Below are 24,731 nucleotides of genomic sequence, written 5' to 3'. Positions count from 1 at the left end.
CGAACCACACTTTTTCTCTTCAAGCACCCGTCTCCTGCAAAGGATCACGCTTCCCTATCCGAACCTACTATACATCATATCCGATCCTACATAGCATGCGAGACATCACCTTGAGGCTATGCATTGTGCATGCCCTTAATGTCTCTTTGAAACAAGAGAATAAACCATCGGTTTAATTTCGGCTAGTGCCCCTCAGAACTCTGGCGATCCAAACGGGGCTTCCACGTAATGCTGAGTTAAATGCTTATTCTCAAGTTCAATGCTTTTATTCAACAGGCAGTCCACGTTCTGCAAAAGCAATAGCACCTACAAGATGATACCTGGCAGGCATATGGAGTCTTTACAGTAGGAACAGTATCTCTACGATCAGATGCATCAAGCACCAAAATACATGATTTACCAAAAACGTGCAAAAGAAAAAAGAATAGATAAGAAACAGTTGAACACATGTTGACATTCCAAAGGGCTTCACCCAAAATAATTTACAGAGATTCCCAGATGGATGGAATTAGACTTTCGTTGGCCATGTTGCTTGAGCTGACATAATTATGCCCACGATCACTCCAAAGAGACCCAAAGCACTGCCGAAGATCTCAATCACCAGGATCTTTACAAAGAGTGTTGAATTCTGGGCATCAGAGAGTGCACAGCTGCTTCCAATTATTCCCACGCATACCCTGAAGATTTGAAATTTGATCATCTTGAGCCATGGATCATGATATATATGAAAATAAAATGTGAATTCTACCACTTACCCGCAAACAAGATTAGCAAAGCCGACAATAAGACCTGAGGCAAAGATTGCATAACCAGCTCGCATAGACTCTGGATCATGCATTCGGGATGTTGGCACACTTTCAAGCTTTGTTTGGAGGATGATCGCCACGATTACACCATAAATTGCAACGGCCTCACAGAAGATGACACTGTAAAGCAAATGGGATGCATATGAATCAGAAGTTAAAAGGAATATCCATGATATGCCAATCAGAAGAGAATTAATGTTACATAAATTTCCAATATAAAGCTAGATGGAGGCATTAGCCAACCATTTTTGCTAAAATTCCCATGTGGTTTTGGTTGCTTGCCTCGAAAGAAGCATAAATAAGCAGATGCAAGCATAAACCCATCAGATGTTTTCGCAAGATCCAAATGCTGTCAGAAGCATTCTTGACAGCAGACATGGAACTTATTTGAGGAGCCACTCATGTTAATTATAGAGGTCTAGCCAATTTGTCTGTGCTTGTTTATTAACAAATCCCAAAAGCTAGTAATCCATGTGTACATTGGCTCAAGCCCAAATAACCATGGTGAGTTGAAATGAGCAAACTGACTAAAAGGTTATAGCTAAAAACAAATGTTTTCACAAGATCCAAATGCTGTGAATGCTGCAGAAGGATGGGTATATTGATGAAGATGTGAGCCATCAAATCAAAGTTGGATGGATGAAGTGACGCCAAGCTTCTGGCGTTCTTTGTGACAAGAGTGTGCCACAAAAGCTAAAAGGCAGGTTCTATAGGACGGCAATTCGACCTGCGCTGTTGTATGGCGCAGAATGTTGGCCAACAAAAAGGCGACATGTCCAACAGTTGTGTAGCAGAGATGCACATGTTAAGATGGATATGTGGCCACACAAGAAAGGATCAGGTCCGGAATGATGATATGCGGTTGGGGTAGCACCGACTGAAGAGAAGCTTGTCCAGCATGCCTGAGATGGTTTGGGCATATAGCACGCAGGCTTCCAGAAGCGCCAGTGCATAGAAGGCTGTTAAAGCATGCTGATAATGTCAAGAGAGGTCATGGTAGACCAAACTTGACATGGGAGTCCCAAAGGAGAGATCTTAAAAACTGGAATATCACCAAAGAACTAACCATGGACAGGGGTGCGTGGAAGTTAGCTATCCACATGCCAATACCATGACTTGGTTTCGAGATCTTATGGGTTTCAACTCTAGCCTACCCCAACTTGTTTGGGACTGAAAGGCTTTGTTATTGGCCAACAAAATGGCAGTCTAGCTCCCAGGTTTCTATCAGACTAATATTTCTCCAATACATCATATGCACTAACATGCTTCTTCCTCTAGCGACATAGAGGATGTTTTGCTACATTCAATTGTAGATGTAAAGCCAAAACAGTGACACACTCTATTTTTCATCTGTTATGCTGCTACAATTCTAACGAACATGCCCTCCAACAAAACAAGAGAACCATAAAAGCCACAAACACAGGTTCAATGACAAATCAAATAATAAAGACCAACTAAAGAACTAGACCAGATCCCACACGACCACTGTAAGAACTTGATGGCCCTAACATAACAGAGGAACCGCAAAGCAAACAAAAGAAAATGAGCCTCCTGCTTTGATTTTCTATCTATCATGATTCCAGTGGAAGTTGATAGAAAGTATCTGGCTTTCTTGTGTTGCCAGCATGTGTGCATGTGGAGCTTGTCACGACTTACTTAACAGTTAAGTTAGTTTATTAAAACGAGACTAATCAAGTGGGAAACATGGCGATTCAGGATCGGTGACTGACACAACAATGGACATAAGGATCTATATCCAAATTAGGCATGTCTGACATAACCACGAAAGTGAAAGTTTGTTCACATGCTAAGTGTCAAGGAGCAATGCCCATTTATACCATAACAAAGGCAAAATGAGGGGGGGGGGCAACAAATAAGGGACAATTGCACATCCTTGTCGTTGGCATTTGTTAGGATATCATCGGTGTATTTACACTTGGATAGTTTGCAAATAAGGGCACAGTCTCCCTAAAACAGGGGGGCAACAAATAAGGGACAATTGCACATCCTTGTCGTTGGCATTTGTTAGGATATCATCGGTGTATTTACACTTGGATAGTTTGCAAATAAGGGCACAGTCTCCCTAAAACATGTAAATTAGGCAATAACAATTGCACGTCCTTGTCGTTGGCATTTGTTAGGATATCATCAGTGTATTTACACTTGGATAGTTTGCAATGGGATAATGTCCGATTCTTCCTACCAAGAGATGTAAGTCAACTAATCGTATTAACACCGAAAGCAATCCACCACGGAAGGAATATTGGCCCCTTCAAGCTAATTGAATAAGTTACCAACAGAAGCAAGGTAGTTTGCTCTGCTCAAACATCCGCCGCTTAGTTTCATGTAACACAACGCTAACTAAACAGAAGAACCCCCTCATCATCAAGTTCAAGGTAGAACAAAATCAGGAGCTTACAGCGGACCAAGCAAGGCCAAATCTAGCTACTGCAGCGCAGAGGAGACGGCGTCGAGCCAAATCAGGCCCACCAGGTTAGCAAGGCTCTAGAGATTCCTCACCTGATGAGGTTCTTGGAGGTGATCCTGGGCGCCTTGATGGCGGCCCCGATGAGGCTGCTCCCCGTGATGAAGATCCCCCTGCCAACAGCAAAACCGCAGCGGGGCAGTATGAGCAGATGCGCGCAGCAGATCCAGCGAGGCTATGCTGGGAAGGGGGGAGATTAGGTCTCACCATGCTGCGCCGAGGACAGAGACGCCGATGGAGACGGCGATGCCGATGGCGGAGAAGGTGTAGGGCGAGATATGCACGAGCGCGCGCGCCCACGACGACGAGTAGTCCGACGACATCCTCCCACCACGATCTCCACCGGTGCGCGCTCGGTGCTGGATCGGGGGATTTTTTTTTCTCTCTTTGCGATGGTTTGGATCGGTGACTGGGGAAGGAGAGAGAGAGAGTAGAGGCGCGATGGAGGAGAAGATGTGTGCGTGGTCTGCACGGGGACCAACCAGCCTTGGTAGGACCCGATGGTATGCGCTCCGTCCGATCTGGTTATGGACGGCGCAGAGGAGATCGTATTTTTTTTTTGCGGGAGAGGAGATCGTGTCTGTCGTCGTCACGTGCCACGGTGCCAGTCTTGAGACGTCGTAGCGGGAGCAACAGAAAAGGCCCAGACCTCCCAACCGGCCCAAGCTTAGAAAATTGTTGGGCCCGTGGAGCTCGGTCGAGTCAGCGTAGCAATGAACCAATCTTCTTGCCTCATCAAAAAAAAAAAAACGAACCAATCTTCCCTTAAAAAAAGCAATAAACCAAGGGCGCAATGCTACCCGTCCGTCGTATGATAACTCAACTATGTCGGCCACCTCGGCAACCGTCAGATGTTGTCCGAAACAGTCACCCTATCTTCCGACCCGGCCACTTGAGGACCTTTGCAACAACTACGTTGTCGCGCTTAGGGGATTTGCAACAAAGACCTTGTTTCAAAGGTCCGCTGAGACAACAGGTGGACAAGAAAGGCCACAGCCTAGGCTAGAGCGTAGCCACCGCCCCGCCATGGCCCGAGCATCTTGGACATGGAACGCCACCGCTCGCCGGAGTTGCTACTCATCCTCAACCTCAGGCTCGCAAGCAGCCGCTAGCTCCACTTCAGCACAACTGTGACGACCTCCCACATCGGGCGCTCCTTCAGTGTTCCCTGTAACTGGAACTATGTTTCTGAAACATGCCTCATGTTACAATGTCCGACCTCTCACTCTCTAACATCGGGGGCTAGACGTAGGGTATTATCTCTTCGGAGAGTCCGAACCTGGGTAAAATCTTATGTCCCTATTACCATCGTTCCAAAACGCTTAGCTTAGAACCCCTACCTCGAGATCTATCGGGTTTAGCTCTATCATGGATTTGCGGGAGCTGGAAGGGAGGAGGTACTTAGGTTTCAATTCTTGGTTTTTGGGGGGTTCTTCTTTCCATCAATTCTGCGTGTGGGGAAATAAAAATAATTGATTAGTTGGTGGGAGAGGGGAGACGTATGTGGGTACGTAGGAGGGGATGTAACAAAATGTTGACGCAGTACGTACGTACTCTCATTAACAATAGAGATATTTCCTTTGATCAGAGTTCTATGTATGCTTCTACTTTCACTTAAAAGTTTACATTTACAATGATGATGTCCTTTGTAGCATCAAGTTGGAAGAATATAACGTGATAAAGCCCAATCAAAGCGAGGTGCGGTCTAGATCCCCATGTCAGGGGTGGTCTTATCATACCTGTTGCACATTTCCAAGGGCCTCGCCTTGCTTATGGGGCTATAGCTTCACCATATGAACATAATGGACCTCATGAAGAAATCACGGGAAAATGTAGTCGAGCTAGAAAGCACGTGTATCATCTTCGGATTCCAGCCTTTCTGATGGTGTTGTTGTACTTGAAATTAGCGTTAAAGCACAAGTACTTAATTTGATCTTGTTTGAGAAGGTATTATATATTTGTATGGTCTCATCTGAATCTTTTCGTAGCTTTTACAGGGCACGTGAAAACAAATAATAACTAAAGTCAATGCTTAAAGTCGCACTTTGTGATAAGTCAAATCTTTGTAATTCTGAAAATCCATGAAGGACAAGTGTGACGCCCCCGATTTGACCGTACACTAATCATGCACGCAAATGTGTACGATCAAGATCAAGGACTCACGGGTAGATATCACAACACAACTCTACAAATAAAATAAGTCATACAAGCATCATATTACAAGCCAGGGGCCTCGAGGGCTCGAATACAAGAGCTCGATCATAGACGAGTCAGCGGAAGCAACAATATCTGAGTACAGACATAAGTTAAACAAGTTTGCCTTAAGAAGGCTAGCACAAACTGGGATACAGATCGAAAGAGGCGCAGGCCTCCTGCCTAGGATCCTCCTAACTTCTCCTGGTCGTCGTCAGCGGGCATCGCGTAGTAGTAGGCACCTCCGGTGTAGTAGGAGTCATCGACGACGGTGGCGTCTGGCTCCTGGACTCCAGCATCTGGTTGCGACAACCAGAAAGAAGGGAAAGGGGGAAAAGGGGGAGAAAGCAACCGTGAGTACTCATCCAAAGTACTCGCAAGCAAGGAGCTACACTACATATGCATGGGTATCAAATGGAGTAAGGGTATCATATGTGGACTGAACTGCAGAATGCCAGAATAAGAGGGGGATAACTAATCCTTTCGAAGACTACGCTTCTGGCAGCCTCCGTCTTGCAGCATGTAGAAGAGAGTAAACTGAAGTCCTCCAAGTAGCATCGCATAGCATAATCCTAACCGATGATCCTCCCCTCGTCGCCCTGTGAGAGAGCAATCACCGGTTGTATCTGGCACTTGGAAGGGTGTGTTTTATTAAGTATCCAGTTCTAGTTGTCATAAGGTCAAGGTACAACTCCAAGTCGTCCTGTTACCGAAGATCACGGCTATTCGAATAGATTAACTTGCCTGCAGGGGTGCACCACATAACCCAACACGCTCGATCCCATTTGGCCGGACACACTTTCCTGGGTCATGCCCGGCCTCGGAAGATCAACACGTCGCAGCCCCACCTAGACCAACAGAGAGGTCAGCACGCCGGTCTAAACCTAAGCGCCCAGGGGTCTGGGCCCATCGCCCTTAGCACACCTGCACGTTGCGTGGGCGGCCGGAAGCAGACCTAGCCTAGTGGCGTTCCAGTCCAATCCAGCGCGCGCCGCTCCGTCGCTGACGTCACGAAGGCTTCGGCTGATACCACGACGCCGGGATACCCATAACTACTCCCGCGTAGATGGTTAGTGCGTATAGACCAAATAGCCAAACTCAGATCAAATACCCAGATCTCGTTAAGCGTGTTAAGTATCCGCGAACGCCGACCAGGGCCAGGCCCACCTCTCTCCTAGGTGGTCGGAACCTGCCCTGTCGCTCCGCCACAAAGTAACAGTCGGGGGCCGTCGGGAACCCAGGCCCACCTCTACCGGGATGGAGCCACCTGCCCCTTCAGCCCCCATCTCCGAACAGTATCACAGGTAATGTAACTGTGTAAAGTATAATGTGTATGCCCGTGATCGCCTCCCGAAGTGATCACGGCCCAGTAGTATAGCATGGCAGACGGACAAGAGTGTAGGGCCACTGATGGAACACTAGCATCCTATACTAAGCAGTAGGATAGCAGGTAATGGTAACAACAGTAGTAGCAAAGACAGGCTATGCATCAGGATAGGAATAATGGAAAGCAGTAACATGCTACACTACTCTAATGCAAGCAGCATAGAGAAAAGAGTAGGCGATATCTGGTGATCAAAGGGGGGGGCTTGCCTGGTTGCTCTGGCAAGAGAGAGTGGCCGTCAACACCGTAGTCGTACTGGGTAGCAACGGCGTCGGTCTCGGTGTCTAGCGAGAGAAGAGGGGGAAGAAACAATAAACATAATGCAAACAAATGCATGACGATGCATGACATGACAAAGCGTGATGCTAGGTGTGCCCTAACGCGGTATAAGGTGGTACCGGTGAAGGGGGGAAACATCCGGGAAATTATCCCCGGTGTTTCGCGTTTTCGGACAGATGAACCGGAGGTGAAATGTTGCATGTTTGCTATGCTAGGGATGCATGGCGGATAAACGGGCTGCGTATCCGAGTTCGTCTCGTCGTTCTGAGCAACTTTCACGTTCAAAGTTTTTCGATCCGAGCTACGGTTTATTTTATATTATTTTCTGAAGTTTTAAGCATTTAGAATTAATTTTAATAAACTGGTCAATGGTCAACAGTCAACAGAGTTGACTGGACAACAGGGTCAACAGACCCGCATGTCATTGTCTCAATCACTAACTAATAGAATATCTAACTAATTAGATTAGCTAATATTAGTTAGACTAATTAACAAATAATTAACTTAATTAAAATACCTAATTAACTAATTAATTAATTAATTAATTAACATTATTATTTTTATTATCTTTTTTTTACTGACAGTAGCACTGGGCCACTGGACAATGTCCAGCCGGACACGTCCAGGGCAGCACCACACATGGCCGGACAATGTCCAGGCCACACCCTTTGGCGCGCCGGACATGTCCGGACTGGGCGGGGCACGCACGCGGCCAGCGGCCATGGCCGAGCCGGCCGGTGCGGTAGCCGCTAGGGTGCCGAAGGGGGTGAAGGGGGCTGCTGGGCGGAGGCAGGCGAGGTGGCGGGGGGGGGGTCGGCCGGAGCAGCGAGCGGCCGGGTGGCATGGCCGGCGACGCGTGGCCGTGCGGCGGTGGGCGAGGCCAGCAGGGGGGGTGCAGCGAGGCGAAGCAGAGGCCGCGGAGCACGGCGGGGTGGCCGCGGGCACCAGGCCACGGGGAAGGCTACGTGGCAAGGGTCGGGCGGAGCTGCGGGAGCACGCGGGCGAGCGAGTCCCGTCGAGGACGATTCCGGCGCGGGGTCAGAGAGGGAGATGGGGGTGGCGCTCACAAGGGGGTTGCAGGGGACTGGGCAGCGGGGCGCGAGGAGGAAGACAGGGACGCCGGCGACATAGGAAGGCAGTCCGGCGAGGTGGTCTCCGGCGACGGCGTCGAGCGCGTGGAGGTCGTTCGGGGAGGATTGGTGGAGCGAGGCGGCGGCGATGGCGTTCCGACGACGGAGTGGTGGGGCGGGGCAGCCCGGCGATGATGGGGCGGCGTCGGGCCCCGGCGTCGGGCTCGGGGGGCAAGGGAATCGGGGCGAGGTGCGTTGGGGCGCCCCCGATCCAGCTCGCGCGGGGGGGAGGAGAGTGGGGATTGTGGGGGAGGGGGTTAGGGTTTCGGTGCCCCCCGGGAGGGGTTAATGGCCTGGGTCTGGGCCGGCCTAGTCGGCCTGGTGGCCAGCTGGGCCGTTTGGCCCATCGGGTGGAAGAGGGGGGTTGTTCTCTTTTTTTTATTTTGTTTTCTGTTTTTTTCTTTTCTTTTATTTATTTTCTTGTACTGTTTTATTTCTAGTTTCTTTTATTTTTAGAATTATAAAAATTATAACTAGTACCTAAATTTGTATTTATAAACAATCTACTGTTAGATTAAATATTGACCCATAATAAAATAGTTTTAATATTTTTATAAAATTCAATAAGCATTTGTTTAATTGTTTTCACTACTGTTTTAATTATTTTAGAGCTCTTAAACATTTTATCAAGGTTTGGTTTCTCCACCAAAATTATCTATGCAATTATTGGTTCACCCCGAACATTTTTGTTTCGATGTTTGAAAACTTTTATTGTATGCCATATTTGGAATTTGAATTTTGAACCGGTTTTTGAACTAACGAGGGATTAGCAGCAGTAACTGAGGTGACGTGGCATCATTAGCGGAGGTTCACTGTAGCTTAATTATCCGGGCGTCACAACAAGGTATGTCTTGTATCTTTGGTCATCTATGCACAAATCTTGTTCTTCTGGTGTATGCTGCAGTTGTAAGTTTATGTTCAACAATGCTATGGCATATTGTCATGACATTTTTCAAAACACTGGCCACTATATGTCACTAATGTTAAGATTCTTTTACTTATAGATAAGTGTTGGGAAACACAGTATTTCAAAAAATTTACCTGCGATCACGCAAGATCTATCTAGGAGATGCATAGCAACGAGAGGGGAGAGTGTGTCTACGTACCCTAGTAGACCGAAAGCGGAAGCGTTTAGTAACGTAGTTGATGTAGTCGAACGTCTTCGCGATCCAACCGATCAAGTACCGAACGCACGGCACCTCCGCGATCTGCACACGTTCAGCTCGGTGACGTCCCTCGAACTCTTGATCCAGTTGAGGCCAAGGGAGAGTTCCTTCAGCGCAACGCGTGGTGACGGTGATGATGAAGTTACCGGCGCAGGGCTTCGCCTAAGCACTACGACGATATGACCGAGGTGTGAAACTGTGGAGGGGGCCACCGCACAGGGCTAAAAGATCAACTTGTGTGTCTATGGGGTGCCCCCTCTCACGTATATAAAGGGGGAAGGGAGGAGGAGGCCGTCCAAGGGTGGCGCGCCCAAGGGGGGGAGTCCTACTCCAAGTAGGATCCCCCCTTTCCTACTTCCACAAGGAGAAGGGGGAAGGAGTAGGAGAACAGAAGGAAAGGGGGGGGCGGCCCCCCTAGCCCTAGTACAATTCGGTTTGGGCTAGGGGGGTGCGCGCCAATCCTTGGCCTGCCTCCTCTCTGCCACCATTAGGCCCATGAGGCCCAATAACTTCCGGGGGGTTCCGGTAACCCCGGTACTCCGAAACTCATCCGAAACGACCCGAACCATTCTGGTGTCCGAATGTAACCTTCCAATATATGAATCTTTATGTCTCGACCATTTCGAGACTCCTCATTACGTCCGTGATCTCATCCGGGACTCCTAACAAACTTTGGTCATCAAATCACATAAACTCATAATACAAATCGTCATCGAACGTTAAGCGTGCGGACCCTACGGGTTCAAGAACTATGTAGACATGACCGAGACACATCTCCGATCAATAACCAATAACGGAACCTGGATGCTCATATTAGTTCCTACATATTCTACAAAGATCTTTATCGGTCAAACCGCATAACAACATATGTTGTTCCCTTTGTCATCGGTATGTTACTTGCCCCAGATTCGATCGTCGGTATCATCATACCTAGTTCAATCTCGTTACCGGCAAGTCTCTTTACTCATTCTGTAATGCATCATCCTGCAACTAACTCATTAGTCACTTTGCTTGCAAGGCTTATAGTGATGAGCATTACCGAGAGGGCCCAAAGATACCTCTCCGATATACAGAGTGACAAATCCTAATCTCGATCTATGCCAACTCAACAAACACCATCAGAGACACCTGTAGAGCATCTTTATAATCACCCGGTTATGTTGTGACGTTTGATAGCACATTAAGTGTTCCTCCGGTATTCGGGAGTTACATAATCTCATAGTCATAGGAACATGTATAAGTTATGAAGAAAGCAATAGCAACAAACTAAACGATCATAGTGCTAAGCTAACGGATGGGTCTTGTCCATCACATCATTCTCTAATGATGTGATCCCGTTCATCAAATGACAACACATGTCTATGGCTAGGAAACTTAACCATATTTGATTAACGAGCTAGTCAAGTAGAGGCATACTAGGTACACTCTATTTGTCTATGTATTCACACATGTACTAAGTTTTCGGTTAATACAATTCTAGCATGAATAATAAACATTTATCATGATATAAGGAAATATAATAACAACTTTATTATTGCCTCTAGGGCATATTTCCTTCAGTCTCCCACTTGCACTAGAGTCAATAATCTAGATTACATAGTAATGATTCTAACACCCATGGAGTCTTGGTGCTGATCATGTTTTGCTCGTGAGAGAGGCTTAGTCAACGGGTCTGCAACATTCAGATCTATATGTATCTTGCAAATCTCCATGTCTCCCTCCTTGACTTGATCGCGGATGAAATTGAAGCATCTCTTGATGTGCTTGGTTCTTTTATGAAATTTGGATTCCTTTGCCAAGGCAATTGCACCAGTATTGTCACAAAAGATTTTCATTGGACCCGATGCACTAGGTATTACACCTAGATCGGATATGAACTCCTTCGTCCAGACTCCTTCATTTGTTACTTCCGAAGCAGCTATGTATTTCGCTTCACACGTAGATCCCGCCACGACGCTCTGCTTAGAACTACACCAACTGACAGCTCCACCATTCAATAAAAATATGTATCCGGTTTGTGACTTAGACTGACAGCTCCACCATTCAATAAAAATACGTACCCGGTTTGTGACTTAGAGTCATCCGGATCAGTGTCAAAGCTTGCATCGACGTAACCATTTACAATGAGCTCTTTGTCACCTTCATAAACGAGAAACATATCCTTAGTCCTTTTCTGGTATTTCAGGATGTTCTTGTTCGATGTCCAATGATCCACTCCTGGATTATTTTGGTACCTCCCCGCTAAACTAATAGCAAGGCACACATCAGGTCTGGTACACAACATTGCATACATGATAGAACCTATGGCTAAGGCATAGGGAATGACTTTCATTTTCTCTCTATCTTCTGTAGTGGTCGGGCGTTGAGTCTGACTAAACTTCACACCTTGTAACACAGGCAAGAACCCTTTCTTTGATTGATCCATTTTGAACTTCTTCAAAACTTTATCAAGGTATGTGCTTTGTGAAAGTTCAATTAAGTGTCTTGATATATCTCTATAGATCTTGATGCCCAATCAATAAGCAGCTTCACCGAGGTCTTTCATTGAAAAATTCTTATTCAAGTATCCTTTTATGCTATTCAGAAATTTAGTATCATTTTCGATCAACAATATGGCATCCACATATAATATCAGAAATGCTACAGAGCTCCCACTCACTTTCTTGTAAATATAGGCTTCTCCAAAAGTCAGTATAAAACCATATGCTTTGATCACACTGATGGTGTCCTGGACTAGGGGGTACTCACCACATCGTCTGATACGTCCATTTTGCATCATGCTTTTATATCGATATTTATTGCATTATGGACTGTTATTTCACTTTATGTCACGATACTTATGGCTATTCTCTCTTATTTTACAAGGTTTATATAAGGAGGGAGAATGCCGGCAGCTGGAACTCTGGGCTGGAAAAGGAGCAAATATTAGAGACCTATTCTGCGCAACTCCAAAAGTCCTGAAACTCCACGGAACATCTTAAAATAAATAAAGAAAAATCCTCGCCAAAGGTGAAGGCCAGGGGGCCCACACCCTGCTCACGAGGGTGCCCCCCCTAGGGCCTGGCCCCCTACCTCGTGGGCCCCCTGGTGGCTCTTCGACGTCCATCTTCTCCTATATGAAGTCTTTCGATGAGAAAAAAATCAGAAGGAACTTTTCGGGACGAGACTCCGACGCCATGAGGCGGAACCTTGGCGGAACCAATCTAGAGCTCCGGCAGAGCTGTTCTGCCGGGGATACTTCCCTCCGGGAGGGGGAAATCATCACCATCGCCATCACCAATGCTCCTTTCATCGGGAGAGGGCAATCTCCATCAACATGTTCACCAGCACCATCTCATCTCCAAACCCTAGTTCATCTCTTGTATCCAATTCTTGTCCCAAAGTCCGGGATTGGTGTTAGTAGGTTGCTAGTAGTGTTGATTACTCCTTGTAGTTGATGCTAGTTGGTTTATTACCCCTCTGATTATGAACATGAATATGCTTTGTGAGTAATTATGTTTGTTCCTGAGGACAAGGGAGAAGTATTCCTATTAGTAGTCATGTGAATTTGGTATTCGTTTGATATTTTGATAAGATGTATGTTGTCTAGCCTCTAGTGGTGTTATGTGAACGTCGACTACATAACACTTCACCCTTATTTGGGCCTAGAGGAAGGCATTGGGAAGTAATAAGTAGATGATGGGTTGCTAGAGTGTCAGAAGCTTAAACCCTAGTTTATGTGTTGCTTCGTAAGGGGCTGATTTGGATCCACATGTTTCATGCTATGGTTAGATTTACCTTAATACTTTTGTTGTAGTTGCGGATGCTTGCAATAGAGGTTAGTCATAAGTGGGATGCTTATTCAAGTAAGAATAGCACCTAAGCACCGGTCCACCCACATATCAAATTATCAAAGTATCGAATGCGAATCATATGAACGTGATGAAAACTAGCTTGACGATATTCCCATGTGTCCTCGGGAGTGCTTTTCCTTATATAAGAGTTTGTTCCGGCTTGTCCTTTGCTACAAAAAGTATTGGGCCACCTTGCTGCACTTTATTTACTTTTGTTACTTGTAGCTCGTTACAATTTATCTTATCACCAAACTATCTGTTACCACTTATTTCGGTACTTGTAGAGAATACCTTGCTGAAAACCGCTTATCATTTCCTTCTGCTCCTCGTTGGGTTCGACACTCGTACTTATCGAAAGGACTATGATAGATCCCCTATACTTGTGGGTCATCAAGACTCTTTTCTGGCGCCATTGCCGTGGAATGTAGCGCCTTTGGTAGGTGGAATTTGGTAAGGAAAAATTTATATAGTGTGCTGAAATTTACTGTCACTTGCTACTATGGAAAGTAATTCTCTGAGGGGCTTGTTCGGGGTATCTTCACCCCGCCCAGTAGAGCAAAGATTTGCTCCTCAACCTACTGAACCTATTGAAAATGAAACTCCTTTTGAATTCCCTTCGGGTATGATGGAAAAACTGCTAGCTAAACCTTTTACAGGAGATGGAACAAAGCATCCTGATGAGCACTTAATATATGTGGATGAAGTTTGTGGATTATTTAAGCTTGCAGGTATACCCGATGATGTTGCTAAGAAGAAGGTCTTCCCTTTATCTTTGAAGGGAGACACATTGATATGGTATAGGCTATGTGATGATATGAGATCATGGAACTATAAAAGATTGAAGTTGGAATTTCATCAAAAGTATTACCCTATGCATCTTGTTCATCGTGATCGCAATTATATATATAATTTCTGGCCTCGCGAAGGAGAAAGCATCGCTCAAGCTTGGGGGAGGCTTAAATCAATGTTATATTCATGCCCCAATCATGAGCTCTTGAGAGAAATAATTATGCAAAGTTTTTATGCTCGGCTTTCTGAAAACAATCGCACCATGCTCGATACTTCTTGTGCTGGCTCTTTTATGATGAAGACTATTGAATTCAGATGGAATTTATTGGATAGAATTAAACGCAGCTCTGAAGATTGGGACCTCGATGAAGGTAAGGAGTCAGGTATGACACCTAAGTTTGATTGTGTTAAATCTTTTATGGATACCGATATTTTCCGTAAGTTTAGCACTAAATATGGACTTGACTCTGAGATAGTAGCTTCTTTCTGTGAATCTTTTGCTACTTATGTTGATCTCCCTACGGAGAAGTGGTTTAAATATCATCCTCCCATAGAAGTAAAAGTAGCTGCACCTATTAAAGTTGAAGAAACGACTGTCACTTATAATGATCCTATTGTTCCTACTCTTATGTTGAGAAACCACCTTTCCCTGTTAGAATAAAGGATAATGCTAAAGCTTCAACTGTTGTTCGTAAAAGCAATATTAGAACTTATACACCTCCTGAGCAAGTTAAAGTAGAACCTAATATTACTATTGTTAAAGATCTCTTGTCTAATAATATTGATGGGCATGTTATTCAGTTCGAAGGTGAAACTGCTAGAATTGCTAAACCTTGTGATAAAGATAAACATAGACATGTGGTAGGCGTGCCTGTTATTTCTGTTAAAATAGGAGATCATTGTTATCATGGCTTATGTGATATGGGTGCTAGTGCTAGTGTTATACCTTATGGCTTTTTTAAAAAAAAAAAACATGAAAATGCACTCACTGAGTTAGAAGATTTTGATGTCAGAATTAAACTTGCCAATAGAGATACTATTTCAGCGATGGGAATTGTTAGAGATGTTGAAGTCTTGTGTGGGAAAACTAAATATCCTGCTGATTTTCTTGTTCTTACTTCTCCGCAAGATAGCTTTTGTCCCATTATATTTGGTAGACCCTTCTTGAACACTGTTAATGCTAGGATAGATTGCAAAAAGAATGTTGTTACTATTGGCTTGGATGATATAGTTCATGAGTTTAATTTCTCTAAATTTAGTAAACAATATCGTGAGGAAGAATTACCTAGTAAGGATGAGATTATTGGTCTTGCTTCTATTGCCGTACCTCCTAGTGATCCTTTAGAACACTATTGGCTAGACCATGAAAATGATATGTTCATGAATGAAAGAAGGGAAATAGATGAAGTATTCTTTAAACAGGAACCTATTCTGCAACACAACTTGCCTGTTGAAATTTTAGGGGATCCTCTTCCACCCAAGGGTGATCCCGTGTTTGGGCTTAAACCATTGCCTAATAATCTTAAATATGCTTATCTTGATGAAAAGAAGATATATCATGTTATTATTAGTGCTAACCTTTCAGAGCATGAAGAAGAAAGATTGTTGAAAACTCTCAAGAAGCACCGTGCTGCTATTGGATATACTCTTGATGATCTTAAGGGCATTAGTCCCACTCTATGTCAACATAAAATAAATTTGGAGGCGGACGCCAAACCAGTTCGTGATCCTCAACGACGTCTGAATCCTAAAATGAAAGAAGTGGTAAGAAAAGAAATACTCAAGCTTCTGGAGGCAGGTATAATCTATCCCATTGCTGATAGTCAGTGGGTAAGTCCTGTCCATTGTGTCCCTAAGAAGGGAGGTATTACTGTTGTTCCTAATGATAAAGATGAATTGATTCCACAAAGAGTTATTACAGGTTATAGGATGGTAATTGATTTTCGTAAATTAAATAAAGCTACTAAGAAAGATCATTACCCCTTACCTTTTATTGATCAAATGCTAGAAAGATTATGCAAACATACACACTATTGCTTTCTAGATGGTTATTCTGGTTTCTCCCAAATACCTGTGTCGGCTAGAGATCAATCAAAGACTACTTTTACATGCCCTTTTGGTACTTTTGCTTATAGACGTATGCCTTTTGGTTTATGTAATGCACCTGCTACCTTTCAAAGATGCATGATGGCTATATTCTCTGACTTTTGTGAAAAGATTTGTGAGGTTTTCATGGACGACTTTTCCGTCTATGGTTCCTCTTTTGACGATTGCTTGAGCAATCTTGATCGAGTTTTGCAGAGATGTGAAGAAACTAATCTTGTATTGAATTGGAAAAAGTGCCACTTCATGGTTAATGAAGGTATTGTCTTGGGGCACAAAGTTTCTGAAAAAGGTATTGAAGTTGATAAAGCCAAGGTTGATGCTATTGAAAAGATGCCATGTCCCAAGGACATCAAAGGTATAAGAAGTTTCCTTGGTCACGCTGGATTTTATAGGAGGTTCATTAAGGTCTTCTCAAAAATTTCTCGGCCTCTGACTAATTTATTGCAAAAAGATATACCATTTGTCTTTGATGATGATTGTGTAGAAGCATTTGAAATACTTAAGAAAGCATTAGTCTCTGCACATGTTGTTCAGCCACCTGATTGGAATTTACCCTTTGAAATTATGTGTGATGCTAGTGATTATGTTGTAGGTGCTGTTCTAGGGCAAAGAGTTGATAAGAAATTAAATGTTATTTATTATGCTAGTAAGACTCTAGACAATGCTCAAAGAAATTATGCTACTACTGAAAAAGAGCTTTTAGCAGTTGTATTTGCTTGTGATAAGTTCAGACCTTATATTGTTGATTCTAAAGTAACTATTCACACTGATCATGCTGCTATTAAATACCTTATGGAAAATAAAGATGCTAAACCTAGACTTATTAGATGGGTTCTCTTTATACAAGAATTTGATTTGCATATTGTTGATAGAAAAGGAGCTGAGAACCCCGTTGCAGACAACTTATCTAGGTTAGAGAATGTTCTTGATGACCCACTACCTATTAATGATAGCTTTCCTGATGAACAATTAAATGTCATAAGTACTTCTCGTAGTACTCCTTGGTATGCTGATTATGCTAATTACATAGTTGCTAAATTTATACCACCTAGCTTCATATACCAACAAAAGAAAAAGTTCTTCTATGATTTGAGACATTACTTTTGGGATGACCCACATCTTTATAAAGAAGGAGTAGATGGTGTTATTAGACGTTGTGTACCTGAGCATGAACAGGAACAGATCCTACGCAAGTGCCACTCCGAAACTTATGGAGGACACCATGCGGTAGATAGAACTGCACATAAGGTATTGCAATCCGGTTTTTATTGGCCTACTCTCTTCAAGGATGCCCGTAAGTTTGTCCTATCTTGTGATGAATGTCAAAGAATTAGTAATATTAGTAGACGTCAAGAAATTCCTATGAATTATTCACTTGTTATTGAACCATTTGATGTTTGGGGCTTTGATTATATGGGACCTTTTCCTGCCTCTAATGGATATACACATATTTTAGTTGTTGTTGATTATGTTACTAAGTGGGTAGAAGCTATTCCAACTAGTAGTGCTGATCATAACACTTCTATTAAAATGCTTAAGGAAGTTATTTTCCCGAGGTTTGGAGTCCCTAGATATTTAATGACTGATGGTGGTTCACACTTTATTCATGATGCTTTCCGTAAAATGCTTGCTAAGTATGATGTTAATCATAGAATTGCATCTCCTTATCACCCACAGTCTAGTGGTCAAGTAGAGTTGAGCAATAGAGAGCTCAAATTAATTTTGCAAAAGACTGTTAATAGATCTAGAAAGAATTGGTCCAAGAAACTTGATGATGCATTATGGGCTTATAGAACTACATACAAAAATCCTATGGGTATGTCTCCGTATAAAATGGTTTATGGAAAAGCATGTCACTTACCTCTCGAACTAGAACATAAGGCATATTGGGCTATTAAAGAGCTCAACTATGATTTTAAACTTGCCAGTGAGAAGAGGTTATTTGATATTAGCTCACTTGATGAATGGAGAACCCAAGCTTATGAAAATGCCAAGTTGTTTAAAGAAAAAGTTAAAAGATGGCATGGCAAAAGGATACAAAAGCGTGAGTTTAATGTAGGTGATTATGTATTGCTATATAGCTCTCGTTTAAGATTTTTTGCAGGAAAACTTCTCTCTAAATGGGAAGGCCCCTATGTTATCGAAGAGGTCTATCGTTCTGGTGCCATAAAGATCAACAACTTTGAAGGCACAAATCCGAAGGTGGTAAACTGTCAAAGAATTAAACATTATATCTCAGGTAATCCCATAAATGTTGAAACCAATATTATTGAAACCGTAACCCCCGAGGAATACATAAGGGACACTTTCCCGAACGTTTCAGACTCCGAAAAGGAATAGGTATGTGGTACGGTATGTAAACCGACTCCAAAACAATTTTTGAGGCAATATTTCTCCGTTTTGGAATATTTAGAAAAATAGAAAAATAAGTAGCAGTCCGGGAAGGACACGAGGGCCCCACGAGGGTGGTGGGCGCGCCCCCTACCTCGTGAGCGCCTCGTGTGCCTTCCAGACTCCGTTTTCTTGCACGATACGTATTTTGGTCGGTAAAAATTCATTATATAACCCCCCGAAGGTTTTGACTCCCGTATCACGCAAATATCCTCTGTTTTCATTTCGAGCTGTCCTGTTGCAGATTAAATCAACATGTCTTCCCAGGATTCGGAAGGAGAAAGCTATGTGGATGATTACTTAGCAAATCCCAAGGTCTATGGAGATGTGGAACACGATGGATGGACCATGGAGGAAGAAGAGGACTATGAACCCAAGGGGAAGGAGGAGACGAGCTCAGATGAAGATGAAGCACCATTACCTCAACCTGGGGACATGCACGTGGAGTTCAAAAAGCCAAGTCTCCCTGATAGGGTAAAGAAACCCAAGTTCGAATTTATCCCTTTTCGTCTCTTGCAGGAAAATAAGCAAGACCTATGCAAAAAGATATTAACCCTAGAGTGGGAGATTGATGATCTGAGGGATCAAAATGCCGTCCTCAAGCGCAAGTTGGGTAACGCCAGGGTTTTCCCAGTCACGACGTTGTAAAACGACGGCCAGTGAATTGTAATACGACTCACTATAGGGCGAATTCGAGCTCGGTACCCGGGGATCCTCTAGAGTCGACCTGCAGGCATGCAAGCTTGGGGGAGGTGCCCCGGTATCGTATCACAATCACAACTCCTATCTTTATCGTTTTTCTTAGTTCGATCCTATTAGTAGTATCTTGATCTAGTAGAATAAAGTTTATGGCATGATCTAGTTTTGAGTTTTGCTTTTTGATCTCTCTATGTAATCGAGCCCGTGAGCTATATATAATAAAGATTAGTGTTGAGTCAAGGGCTTGATTATTTTGCCATGATCTTGGGTGAATAAAAGAAAGAAGAAAAGAACAAAAAGAAACAAAAAGTTCATATTGATCTTATTGAGAGTAATGACTTCACATAGAAAGAGTATGATGATTAAAAGTTGTTGGGAGTTGGCAGACATAGCTTTGGTCATTGTTGCAATTAATAGGAAGTAATAAGGAAAGAGAGGTTTCACATATAGATATATTATCATTGACATCTTTTATGATTGGGAGCACTCATTAAAATATGACATGCTAAAGAGTTGATGTTGGACAAGGAAGACAACGTAATGAGTTATGTCTTTCTTATATCCGAGATAAAGTATGTTGTCATGGATCCTCTAACTTGTTGAGCTTGCCTTTCCCCCTCATGCTAGCCAAATTCTTAGCACCAAGTAGAAATACTACTCGTGCTTCCAAATACCCTTAAACCAGTTTTGCCATGAGAGTCCACCATATCTACCTATGGATTGAGTAAGATCCTTCAAGTAAGTTGTCATCGGTGCAAAGCAATAAAAAATGCTCTAAATATGTATGATTGATTGGTGTGGGAGAAATAAGCTTTATACGATCTTGTGATGTGGAAGTAATAAAAGTGACGGACTGCATAATAAAGGTTCATATCACAAGGGGCAATATAAAGTGATGTTCTTTCACATTGAGATTTTATGCATCCAATCATAAAAGCGCATGGCAACCTCTGCTTCCCTCTGCGAAGGGCCTATCCTTTATTATTATCTTCTACCTTATGCAAGAGTCATGGTGATCTTCACCTTTCCCTTTTCATTTTATCCTTTGGCAAGCTCAGCATGTTGGAAAGAACATGATATATATATATATCTAATTGGATGTAGGGGAGCATGAACCATTATTGTTGACATTACCCTTGAGGTAAAAGGTTGTGGGGCAAAACTATAAGCCCCTATCTTTCTCTGTGTCCGATTAAAACTTCATAACCACAAGTATTGCGTGAGTGTTAGCAATTATGAAGGACTAAATGATAGTTGAGTATGTGGACTTGCTTTTTAGCTCTGACATAGACTCTTTTCGATGTTATAATAAATTGCAATTGCTTCAATGACTGAGATTATAGTTTGTCGGAGCCCAGTAAGGTTTATGATTTATACTTTTGCATTGTGAATAGATCATCACTTGAACATAAGTAATCATATGACAAAATCTATATATGTTGCTGTTATGAGAATAATCATGATGCCTTCATGTACGTATTTGATTTTTATCGACGCCTCTACCTCTAAACATGAGGACATATTTATTGTTATCGACTTTTTGCTTGAGGACAAGTGAGGTCTAAGCTTGGGGGAGTTGATACGTCCATTTTGCATCATGCTTTTATATCGATATTTATTGCATTATGGACTGTTATTTCACTTTATGTCACGATACTTATGGCTATTCTCTCTAAATTTACAAGGTTTACATAAGGAGGGAGAATGCCGGCAGCTGGAATTCTGGGCTGGAAAAGGAGCAAATATTAGAGACCTATTATGCGCAACTCGAAAAGTCCTGAAACTCCATGAAACATCTTAAAATAAATAAAGAAAAATCCTCGCCAAAGATGAAGGCCAGGGGGCCCACACACTGCTCACGAGGGTGGGGGGCGCCCCACGCCCCCCTACCTCGTGGCCCCCCCGGTGGCTCTCTGACGTCCATCTTCTCCTATATGAAGTCTTTCGATGAGAAAAAAATCAGAAGGAACTTTTCAGGACGAGACTCCGCCGCCACGAGGCGGAACCTTGGCAAAACCAATCTAGAGCTCCGGCAGAGCTGTTCTGCCGGGGATACTTCCCTCCGGGGGTGGGAAATCATCACCATCGTCATCACCAACGCTCCTCTCATCGGGAGAGGGCAATCTCCATCAACATCTTCACCAGCACCATCTCATCTCCAAACCCTAGTTCATCTCTTGTATCCAATTCTTGTCCCAAAGTCCGGGATTGGTGCTAGTAGGTTGCTAGTAGTGTTGATTACTTCTTGTAGTTGATGCTAGTTGGTTTATTTGGTGGAAGATCATATGTTCAGATCCTATATGCATATTATTACCCGTCTGATTATGAACATGAATATGCTTTATGAGTAATTACGTTTGTTCCTGAGGACAAAGAAGAAGTCTTGCTGTTAGTAGTCATGTGAATTTGTTATTCGTTTGATATTTTGATGATGTATGTTGTCTAGCCTCTAGTGGTGTTATGTGAACATCGACTACATAACACTTCACCATTATTTGGGCCTAGAGGAAGGCATTGGGAAGTAATAAGTAGATGATGGGTTGCTAGAGTGACAGAAGCTTAAACCCTAGTTTATGCGTTGCTTCGTAAGGGGCTGATTTGGATCCACATGTTTCATGCTATGGTTAGGTTTACCTTAATACTTTTGTTGTAGTTGCGGATGCTTGCAATAGAGGTTAATCATAAGTGGGATGCTTGTTTAAATAAGAATAGCACCCAAGCACCGGTCCACCAACATATCAAATTATCAAAGTATCGAATGTGAATCATCGTCTCCCGATCAGTTGGATTGGGACGAGGACCCCCATGGACGTTTACTCATGGGCCAGTTCCGACAGCCGATGTATACACGAGGAAGATTCCACAAGACTTGGTTATCAAGACAAAGACTCCTCTCCACCGGCGTATTCGACTAGGACTCTTGTTATCCTAGGCCTCCGGTACATTATATAAGCCGAGCCCAGGCTAGTCGATAGATTATGACATTATTCATCATACCCTCAGGTTTTAGACCACAAAATATGATCTCGAGGTAGATCAACTCTATACTTGATACTCGATCAATATAAACAAAAGCAGGACGTAGGGTTTTACCTCCATTAAAGAGGGCCCGAACCTGGGTAAAACATCGTTTCCCTGTCTCTTGTTACCATTGATCTGAGAATCCACAGCTCGGGACTCCCTACCCCGAGATCTGCCGGTTTTGACACCGACAATGGTGCTTTCATTGAGAGTTCCGCTGTGAGATCGACAAAGGATCAATGGCTCGCCTGCAGATCAACTGCGACATCGGCATCCTCGTTGCCGGCTCGACTGGTCACCTTGGCTTGACCGAGGACTGTGCCCTGCCTCCGATCGTCATGTTCGGACAAGGCCTTCATCAAACATCAACTCCGATCTCTATCATGATCATGGAGCTCAATGTCAACATTGCCCTCGGACGACCGTGTTGTTCTTCTGGATGGCAAACTTGTATCCGCTGCCACCACCTCCTCAAGCATCTCTTTGACGATTCTTTCAGTGGAATTATGAGGAATTGATTCTACAACAACCCTGTAAGATTTCGTCGCGTTCCGATGGAGCAATCTCTGCCGATCTCCGATATACTGGAGCCCTGCCGAGTCTGGACGGGAATCAGGACGAGTTTAGGGAGTGGTCTCCAGAGCCCAGCTCGGAGGTTATTTGGAAGATCCAACCGTTCATCTGCTGCGGAAGTTCCATATCTACCACCTCTCGAAATTTCAGCTCAATCCAACCATTCAAACTCCGGGAACCTTCCGATTAGTGCATCACTTTTCAGATCTGTTTTCTGCGCGAATACGAATCCGACCTGAGTTCATCTCTTTTCATGAACGACATATTGGACAACCTTTTTGGAAGAATCTCTTTCTAGGGTATTGTGTTTTTTTTCCGAACACATGCTAACAAATGTTGCTCCTTTTCAGAGGTAATCTTCACCGTCACGCTGGTGTCAAACCAGCCCGACAACGTTGCTCCACGTATCCCGACCTGCGCTAGACACGTCGTCGCTTTGTTGAGCCGAGCTCAACTTTTTCGGATCATCATCTTGGCAAGCCGAACAAGATTTTGGAATCACGAAGGATAAATCATCACTAACCTCACCGCCCCACGGATTACACGGAGCAGGCACATCAGCATCGCCGCACGGTCACTTCATCAAGCCAGCATTGACCACGTCACGAGTTATGGCCTACATCGGCATGGCAGTACCATTGTTTCTTCGAGCCAATGTCCATCATGACGAACTACTTCAACACCTCGGCTGCCCTGGCAGCTGCAACATCTCCTTACCGGCCTGCTCCGTCACCTCGTCTGGACCGGGGGCTTCGCCATCCCTTCATCAACCTACTCCGGAGACTTCGGCGTCGTCATCCGACCAGCTTCGTCACGTTAGCTGGACCGGGGGCTTTGCCTCGGCGAGCCAACCTTTGCCAGCATCGACATGCCGTCGCTTCACTGCCCATCAGGCAATGGGTCTGTGGATCGAGTCCCAATTTTGGGAGTCACTTTTTTCGGACTACTACAACAAATAAACCAGGTGCTATTAATTCTAGCAATTTTTGCTTGTTTGGGTTTCTTCTTCTCAAGGAATTATTACTCTGGTTTGTTCCATCATCTATACACAGGTCTGTCAAATGGCGGCCGCAGGTGGTTCGATCAGTTTTCTTACATAGTTTGGCGAATGCCGCATCCGGAACTCGGACCGACCCGTGAATTCAGGCTTTGCGATGCCTTTACCGCATCACGCCGATGCCCTGCATCGTCATTGATTTCGGCGCCAGGCTACATATTTTTAAATAAATTATCTTGCGCAAATTAATTACGCGAGGATTTTCATATATTTATATTATTATTGTTGGCCTGCACTATTTTACATGTGCAGGTAATGGACTTCGATTGCGTCATGTGGTCTCTTTGGCAAGCTGACGCCATCATCCCAATCGGTGTAAATTGTCTCGCATGATTACCTTGTTGATCGTGTTGCCATACCGACGTGGTCGATTGCCTCGGGGACTTCAGCATCACCGAGAGAGCTCTCCCTCATCGAGCGTTCGGCGCACAAGCCATATTTCTTTTATTACTCACTTTGCATAAATTATTTATTATGCAACAATTTTTTTAATTATTATTACTATTATCTCCGGTTTGCACTATTTCATGTGCACAGGTAAATGATCCGGGTCGGGCAGTGTTGTCACCTTGGCGTACAGACATACCACGTCACCTCGGCTGGACTGGGGCCTTCGTCCTCACTTCATTAAACTACGTCGGGGACTTCGGCGTCACTCTGCCGGCCTACATTGGTCATGCTATGTCACCACTCCGGAGTGCCGAGCTCTTCGCTCCGCCATCTCGGGACCGGCTTGGAGGATGGAACCTTGTCCCGCATGAAGCTCGGACCGCTTCATCAATGCCGAACACATTAACCAGCTAAGTCGCTTTCATGCTC

General features: G+C 44.0%; 1 protein-coding gene across 1 annotated transcript; it reads right to left on the bottom strand.

The window, feature by feature from the left end:
• Positions 1–244: 244 nt before the first annotated feature.
• Positions 245–3,758, bottom strand: LOC125544032 (V-type proton ATPase subunit c''2). The gene is made up of 4 exons (XM_048707562.1): positions 3,499–3,758; positions 3,327–3,404; positions 756–926; positions 245–677 (listed from the first exon to the last, which is right to left on the bottom strand). The coding sequence occupies exons 1-4, from the start codon at positions 3,612–3,614 to the stop codon at positions 509–511; spliced, it is 534 nt and encodes a 177-aa protein (XP_048563519.1). The 5' UTR covers positions 3,615–3,758; the 3' UTR covers positions 245–508.
• Between the last annotated feature and the right edge of the window lie 20,973 nt (positions 3,759–24,731).

Source organism: Triticum urartu, chromosome 3 (genome assembly GCF_003073215.2).
Source record: "Triticum urartu cultivar G1812 chromosome 3, Tu2.1, whole genome shotgun sequence".
Lineage (NCBI taxonomy): Eukaryota > Viridiplantae > Streptophyta > Magnoliopsida > Poales > Poaceae > Triticum > Triticum urartu.
This window is presented reverse-complemented; position numbering and strand designations above follow the sequence as displayed.